At 34.9% G+C, this 8,375-nt stretch overlaps 2 protein-coding genes and 1 non-coding gene across 6 annotated transcripts in view; 1 reads left to right on the top strand and 2 right to left on the bottom strand.

Moving 5' to 3' along the window:
* Positions 1-61: 61 nt before the first annotated feature.
* Positions 62-133, top strand: TRNAG-UCC. Its single transcript has one exon. It is a non-coding gene; the product is annotated as a tRNA-Gly (tRNA).
* Positions 134-1,102: 969 nt separating this feature from the next.
* Positions 1,103-4,379, bottom strand: LOC111794639 (probable folate-biopterin transporter 7). 3 transcript variants are annotated; one of them, XM_023676724.1, is made up of 3 exons: positions 3,932-4,379; positions 1,411-2,519; positions 1,103-1,324 (listed from the first exon to the last, which is right to left on the bottom strand). In XM_023676724.1, the coding sequence occupies exons 1-2, from the start codon at positions 4,182-4,184 to the stop codon at positions 1,426-1,428; spliced, it is 1,347 nt and encodes a 448-aa protein (XP_023532492.1). In that variant the 5' UTR covers positions 4,185-4,379; the 3' UTR covers positions 1,103-1,324; positions 1,411-1,425. The 3 variants fall into 3 exon arrangements, with proteins under 3 accessions (XP_023532492.1, XP_023532493.1, XP_023532491.1); XM_023676725.1 differs by having other exon boundaries at positions 1,103-2,508; XM_023676723.1 differs by having other exon boundaries at positions 1,103-2,519.
* Positions 4,380-6,552: 2,173 nt separating this feature from the next.
* The window catches only part of LOC111795451, an 8,077-nt gene continuing 6,254 nt past the window's right edge, over positions 6,553-8,375 (bottom strand). The window contains exons 5-9 of one of the 2 annotated variants that reach the window (XM_023677888.1): positions 8,047-8,142; positions 7,623-7,721; positions 7,479-7,538; positions 7,319-7,390; positions 6,553-6,824 (exon numbers count right to left, since the gene is read on the bottom strand). In XM_023677888.1, the coding sequence (XP_023533656.1) occupies positions 7,325-7,390; positions 7,479-7,538; positions 7,623-7,721; positions 8,047-8,142 (321 nt within the window). In that variant the 3' untranslated portion in view covers positions 6,553-6,824; positions 7,319-7,324. Of the gene's footprint in view, positions 6,825-7,047; positions 7,391-7,478; positions 7,539-7,622; positions 7,722-8,046; positions 8,143-8,375 lie in introns of those variants that run through there. The other variant, XM_023677887.1, reaches the window with a different exon arrangement.

Genomic DNA, 8,375 nt, shown 5'->3' on the forward strand with positions numbered 1-8,375 from the left:
CTTCTTTTTTTTTTTTTTGTTAAAGCTCGGCAAAGGCACTACATCATCTTGGCTTCCAGCAGCGTTTGTAGTCCAACGGTTAGGATAATTGCCTTCCAAGCAATAGACCTGGGTTCGACTCCCGGCAAATGCAATCCTTTTTTTGTTATTGTCTTTTTCTGTTTTCTTTCTTATTTTTTTCTTGAGGGTTTATTGTCATTGTTGTTCCTTTGAATTAAAATTTTCTTATATAGAAAAACTTTTATAAACCAAAATTTGTCATGATTTATTAATTTTCATCCAAAATTTTCAATTTTCTTAGATGAGTGGTAGAATTTTAACCTTTATTTTATGTTAATTCATCCATTTTTCCAGCTATAATTCAAGTTGTTTCGACTCGAATCGGACTTAATTTCTTCCTACTTAAGTTTTAGCAATTTTTATCAAAAAAAATAAATAAATAACATTATTCAGAAAATGTCTCACATATGGGTATGTTTCGGTGTTGTGTGAAATGAGAATGAAAATGATTATGGAAGTGGGGCATGGAGAGGGTTTGACGTATACTAATAAAATTACATATTTCGAGTAATCAAGGATTTCGTTCATTTCTCATTTTGTGCATAGTGTCAAATAATATGCATATGGGAGTACCTAACTTCCCATGTTCCTCGATGATTCCCGTATAATATAGGCCAAGAAATACCATTAGCACTATATTTGTCCAACGAATGACAAAATATTTTTTGTATCTTGCTTTGTCAATTGTACCACCATCACTTAAACTGTTGTCCAACAATGTGGTAGCATATAACTTAGAGGATCGCGAAGAACATGTCACTGAACCTCAAGGTGTCCATGATAAGAGGAAACAAGCGATGATGAGCCCACAGTAATCATGGACGGACTAGTCAAAGATTGAAAACAAGAGATACACGTACCAAAGTAGATGAACCAACCATAGACATGTTTCGTTCACTTATGTGTTTTTGTTGCTTAACAACCTAGTCAATAATTGGTGAATCAATCAATCAAGTTAATGAACGGTCAAATGCGACCATTTAAAATTATTTTTTTTTCAAACGAGATAAATACACACATTCCAAACTTTAGAGACCAAACATAGTTAAGTAGTCAATACATTAACCAATATGAGCATAACTCAACTGATATAAAATTTATATCTTTGCTTCAACAAGGGGTCACATATTATTACCCCTCTACCTCCTTTTTCTAATAAACAACCAAAATCGTTTAAAAATCAGTCAAATTTTAAAAAAATAAAACAAACTAGTTTCTAAAAACATCTCCTTCCTCTTCTTCTTCTCCTTTTTTGAAACATCGACTATGATACGAAAGAAAAGAACGAGAACAAAACCGTTAGCAAACGGGATATAAATATTTGTATTTGAATTCACTGACCATACTAACCAGTCTTCCATTGTTCTACTGCTGCTTTTTGGAGTCTTTTCTTCTATCTTTGGCATTGGCATTGCCTTTGTCTTTGGCTTTGACATCATCAGGGATGCACCATGAACAAGACAATGGCAGAAGAGTGCAGATAGCCTGTATTATAAGACCATGAGGAAGGCCAGAAAAATTACTTGCTGTGACCCCAACATAAGATGCAAGCGCTACACCGAGACATCCGCTCACTATGAATGCGAGGGCAATGGCTGACATTACGAACGCCATGAGAGAGCCCTCGCATCCTGGTGGGCAAAGCTGAGGAATCAGAACACTGAATGGCAAGATCTTGAAGAATAACAGAACCTCGGAAAGTCCAGAGAATAAAACGACATATACGAAGTCTGGAACGCCCATATCTCGATAGACTCCTTTCACGAACAACATGTCCGAGATCATAAACACTGCCATTGAAACCTGGATACTTGAAATAAGTTTCCTAGATGGGACCGACTTCAGGTGACGATTGTAGATTACGCCCCACAACAGCAGGGCTGCTTGGCCAAGAACCTTAGAGATACCCAAAACAGATGACTCAATTTTCAAATGCTCTGTTTGATAAAAGAACATGGTGCCAGTCAGTGCAGGGATTATGCTGTAAGATGCAGCAAACCATGTTAAGGAGTACGCAATTTCAGGTTTTTTCAGCACGGTTAAGAGTTCGGAGAGCTGTTTTTTGATACCAGCATTGGTTGAGCTCCGAGGGAGATTAAGAGAGCGTTCATGAACGATGATGGTTAAGAAAAATTGAAGCGAAAGGAGAATGCCAAAGAACAGGAACATTGCTTGAGGCGAGAACCGATCAATAGCAACGCCTCCCAGAAGATTTCCAAGAATCCCACCAGCAGAGGATGCTACCCAAACAAATGCCTGGAGCTCACCTGAGGAGGATTGTCCAGAATTCTTGGAAGAAATGGACTGCTTTCCTGCTTCTGCAACAATGGCGTCGTTAGCAACCTCGGCTATGGAAGCACCGAGGTTGCTGAGAAGAAGATATATGCTAATGGTTAAAACCGAAATACTTGATGGTGACATGATGGCTATGGGTATCCATGACACTGCCTGTAAGAAAGCTGCGTCAACATAAAACATAAGAGGAATAAATAATTTGTGAAAATTGACAACAAAATGCAAGAGCTGGAGAGTAAATTATCCAACATATTAACATAAGACATAAAAGGTTAAATTAATTGATTAATGACTTGACGTGTTTACCGTTAGGAACCACAAATCTTCACAACAATATGATATTGTCCACTTTGAGCATAAGCTCTCATGGCTTTACTTTTGGTTTCCCTAAAACGCCTCATACAAATGGAGATGTATTCCTTACTAATTAACCATCGTAGGACTCCCTCCCAATAATCCTCCTCTCGAATAAAGTACACCAAAGAGCCTCTCCTGAGGTGTATGGAGCTCTCAAACAGTTTTTCCTTAATTAAGACTCGACTCCCTTCTCTAGAGCCCTCGAACAAAGTACACCCTTTGTTCGATACTTGCATCACATTTGTCTACACCTTCGAAGCTCTCAACTTCTTTGTTTGACATTTGAGGATTTTATTGACATGGGTAAGTTAAGGGCATGATTCTGATACCATGTTAGGAACCACGATTCTCCACAATGGTATAATATTGTCCATTTTGAGCATAAGCTCTCATGTCCTTGCTTTTGGTTTCCCCGGAAGGACTCATACCAATGAAGATGCATTCCGTACTTATAAACCCACGATCGTCCTCTTAATTAGCCAACATGGGACTCCCTCCCAACAATCCTCAACATTTATATGTATAACTCAAGATATATGATCGGTGCCTAGCTTCCTAACACTCGAGCACATAACCTAATGCCTTAAGTGCAGTCCTGTCGTTCATCGTTAAATTACTAAACCTGTACCAATCCTCAGGGGTAATACCAATTCATTTCTCCAGAAACTCATGTAATTAGCAGTGTAGTGCAGATCTATATCCTTGCATGATCATGTGGGCGGAAGTCTATGATTAACAAAAGCAATCATATAAAACGATCAATATGAACAGATAGACAAAGTGAAGAAAATCCCTTCAGTTGACAGTTGCCTTTAGATTGATCAAAAGCATTTTTGGGTACCCAAATGAACCTCCTACTCAAGATCTTCATGAGATTAACATAAAAGTGCTCTGAAAAACATCAAAAGTACATTATGGTAATGCAAATTTGTTGTGGGATCTTATCTGTAATGAAGTTCTTCAGGTTGGATAACCGATTAAGAACATACATCTCTGCAACTACTGGAATAAACAAATTGGCACTCGCAAGAGGAATTCTCTAATTCAAATTGTTCAAGCAATTGAAAGGAGAGGAACTAAAATCCAAGGCGTGATCCGACAAATCAATCGAGTAGTTGCATAAACATTTTCCAGATGTTTCAGAACAAAGAAACCTAACAACAAATCAATCGAATTCAAACGAATAAAACAGAGATTTAAACAATAGGAAGGAGATTACCTCCAATAGCGATGTAAGGGATGCGATGTTGGCCGGAAATATAAACGGCGTCAGAGAGAATCCCGTAGAGAGGCTTGGCGACCATGGGAAGATTGGCGGAGTTCTGAAGAAGCTGGAGAGTAGAAGGGTCGACATTGAGACCGTCCTTGAGGAAGAAGTTAACCGCCATCCATGGAAAGCACCGGAAACCCTGAACCCAATACCCCAATCCGAGAACCTTCCGGATCGGATTATCACCATTCGATTTCACCATCGTAGAGAGTGAGGAAAAAACAACTGTCTTCGGAAATTGAAGGAAATATAGGCAGAATTTAGAGAGATGGGAGCTTGTCGCGACGGTGATGGTGGCGGGGGCGGTGGAGACGGCGGTGGTGGAGCTGGCAATAGTATCTTGATTTTGGAAGTAATTGCCGTTGTATGGACACAGGTGGTTTTTACTGTTGACTTTTTTTTTTACAAACAAAAAAAAAAAAAAAAAAAAAAAANATAATTATAATTTTTAATAATCTAATAAATTCGTAATAATTTAGTCTTTATATTTTTTTTAATTTGTAAGGATTCAGTCATTATTGTACCAATTATTATTAAAATTTAATAAGATTTTTCTATAAAAGTCGAACATTAAACTAATAATAAAAAATAAAAAAAAAGACAATATTTATGTTGAAATGGAGTATATTCTTGAAGTCAAAAATATTCAAAATGTCTTTTAATTTATTATTATTATTTATTTATTTATTTATTTATTATTATTTTTTTTACTTTTTGTATCTATCCATCTTTTTATAGATGATTATTAACTTACCAAAAACTAAGGTAAGTCGAGAAAAATATTTTGAATTTATTCTGCGTGTATAATATTTAAGAAAAATATTAAAATTATCACTAATCATTTACATCAAAATCTTTATAAGCTTTTCCTATAAAAAAACGAAGAAAAAAAAACTGGTTTATCTTTGTTCACATAGCCTCAGACCTCACGTGCCATGTTGACTCAATTACTATTAGAAAAAGAAATTAGTAATGGCTTAAAAAATGATATGAACTCTTGATACTTAATACTCATTTGGGTCTAAATGTCCATACATCTCATTTGGTGTACGATAAATGAGGTTTGCTTAGAATTTTAGGGATCAAACAAAATATTTAAGAGACCAAATTAATATTAATTTTATATTAGAAAACTAAATTTAAACTTTTGATATCGTAAAAGGATTAAATTTGAAATTAAAAAAGAAAAAGCTCGTAAAACAATTTTCATATCAAATAGCTCTGGAGCATACACAAGACTCTAATGTATTTCAACTCCACAAACCGTCAGCTACCATCACGAGCCACACAAGCTTAGATACCATCTAAAAAGAAAAGAGTAAAGAGTAGCGTGAACGAGTTTAAAAAACACTTACCAATTAGCTCACTTGTAGGTTCTCAATTATCCACGCATAGAGAAGATTATAGACTAGATTCTCTCTTAGGCCATCACTACTAATGTGGTTAAGACCTAGTAAGCTCTTTTGCGTTCATCTGTAACAGGGAAGTTTCATTTCAAGTTCAAATGTTCATCTACAACCGGGAAGTTTCATTTCAAGTTCAAATAATCTAGCTCTAGCTCATCTGAGTTTATCTCAATTATTCGATTCACCTTTAAGTTCCATCTGAGCTTATCCCAATCATTAGATTCACCTTAAGTTTAGAAGTTAATCTAGTTATGCTCCTTATTGTTCCCTGCAATTCGTGTAATTGTTTTAACTCTAGTATATATACGAATCTTGTCTATCGAAACAGTTCACTACTAGAGATTAGTTCTTAAACTCTAATAGTCCCTATATACAATAATCATAACCGAGTGACTCTCATTCTATTAACTACTATGATATTATCCAAATGGGTCAATAAAAATAGGTTCAATACCGACGTAATAATTAGAAACTCTACGATCCTCACATAATGACTTGATAACATTGTATATCATATGCATCTAGAGCACAACCATGTATCTACCAACTACTCTAATACAAATGTGGACCTTGTCAACGGGATAGATAATTACTAAAAGTTTGCTCGCAACCCTCTAATAGTCTCATTGTATAACCATAAGGGAAGTGCCCTCGTGTCTTGACCAGCTTCTAAAATACAATGTGAACGTTTGTCTATCAATTTATATAAGCACAACTATATTTATTGCACAAGTCAAAAATGTATAAATCGTACCCAAAATATACCAATCTAAATTTTTATGATCATTCTTTCATACAATTCAAACATAGATCATACAAACTCAACTTACCTTCTCAATTCTAGATTTTATACACTTAGCTTAGCAAACTCAAACTCGTAAGCGAAACAATCACTTCTGGAACCTGATTAAGAAGTGTTTGTTGGACGATGAATAAGAACATTTCAAAACTACTCAATTGAGAGACACAAAATGCAAGAACAAAGAAGACGATGGAAAAAGAACTTTCAAGACATATAACAAGAAGGAATCTAGTCAGATTTAGAGATGTTAAGAGTGTACTACTCAATTGAGAGAGACAAAATGTAAGAACAAAGAAGACGGTGGAAAAAGATCTTTCAAGGAATAAAACAAGAAGGAATCTAGAGAGATTTAGAGATGAGCATAAGAGTCATAGAAAGTCCCTATGAATTCCATTCCAAAGTTAAAAGAAGTGTGCAAAACAGCTGTCTGATATATTCCAAACTCGTGTAACCCACAAATACCATAAAGTTAAAGCTAAGTGATTATATCAATACTCTATTCCCACGTTAACATATAAATGAACTTTCAGAAGAAAATGGACAGCCACTAAGATCAAATTCCTCTATACATTTTTCACTTTACGCATCATTGTCTAACACATGGATCTTTGGACTGATTGTACTACATTTGCACCTACACAACATCATGGACCTCATATAAGATAGATTACTAACCCAGAATGAAATAAATCGATGAAACCAAACTAAACCGAACTAAACCGAACCAAACTATATCAATTGGTTTGAAGGGTATTTATTTTTATTGGTTCTTCTAAATTTTCTAAGGGTGTATTCATATCCACTTTGCCTGTTAAGGTAACATCAAACATAGAAGCAAAAAGAGGTAAAAAATCAAAAGAGCTGAAAATGATGTTTGTCTTGATTATTGATGTAAAGGAAATGGCAACCTTACTTGAACAGCTTCTATTCTATAGGTTGTACAATGTCATGCCTGGGTTCTAAAATGGAAATGATCAAAACTTTAACTGAAGATACAACAGTGTTTTCTTATCATAAATATTTCCTTTTGTACATCTAACTGAAAATTATTGCCTTTTTAGTTAGAAGCAAAAGTACAGAATAGAGTCGAACCAAAACAAAACGGGATAGAAGAATGGGAAAAAAAACCTCCTATTATAGCAAATACTTCTCGACAACAGTCCGCCCGAACTTTTCTTGAATATCCTTTGGAGTCTCGATCTGAAAAATATAATGGACAAAAATGTAAGTATAAAAATCTTATGTGGGATTGGAAGATATTAACCATGTAAACTCAATGGCTACTTACTGCATTCAGAGCTTTGAAGAGGGCCTTCAGAGTGTTGTGGGGGTTCCTTGAGCCAACAACCTATTATTTGAACTCAAGTTAGAGGTGGGGAAGGAGCAAAGCATAATCTATTAACCTCCATAATAAAGGACAGGTATAAATTACCTTAGATTTGATATTTTTAAAACCAGCCAGATTCAAAACAGTTTGAACAGTTTTCCCTGCTTTCATGCCTGTCGTAGTTGATGCTGGCCAAAGATATACCTTAACAAACAGAAAGAAACCATAAGTTTCTATCAAATGAACCCTATACAAAATTTCTTTTTTTTTTTCGTTTTTTTTTTTATTATTTTATTTTATTTTATTTTATTTTTTCGCTCGATCGACAAGCTACGGATCATCCAGAACTAGAACAAGAAACAGTTTTAGTCAAGCAACCCGGTGTGTGTTGAGGGGGCAACACATTGGCTTCCTCCACTGCGGTATTTCATCTCTTTGGTGTTTTCCAGGTTCAGGGCCCCTCAATCCGAGATAATAGGGCGAGTGAACTATTAATGCAGGGAAAAGAAAATTAGAAATGGTTGAGTACCTTTGTTTTTTTGTATTCCGTCTGTATTGCATGTGCAATTGTGTGTTCCTCATGGCGTTCCACATAATGAAGATTTTGGAAACATTTCTCGTATGCCTGCTTAAAAGCATCAAATTAATCTACACAATAATAATGTAAACTGAAAAACTATAAAGTCCTATGCACATTGGGACACCACCAAGGTTCTTACAACATATTTGTTAACTAGAAATATACTCGTTCTGAAGGATTAATTTTCATATCTAAAAATTACAATACTCAAAAAAAAAAAAAAAAAAAAAAAAAAAAAAAAAAAAAAAAAAAAAAAAAAAAAAAAAAAAAAAAAAAAA

The sequence above is a fragment of the Cucurbita pepo genome, chromosome LG05 (assembly GCF_002806865.2).
Source record: "Cucurbita pepo subsp. pepo cultivar mu-cu-16 chromosome LG05, ASM280686v2, whole genome shotgun sequence".
Classification (NCBI taxonomy): domain Eukaryota; kingdom Viridiplantae; phylum Streptophyta; class Magnoliopsida; order Cucurbitales; family Cucurbitaceae; genus Cucurbita; species Cucurbita pepo.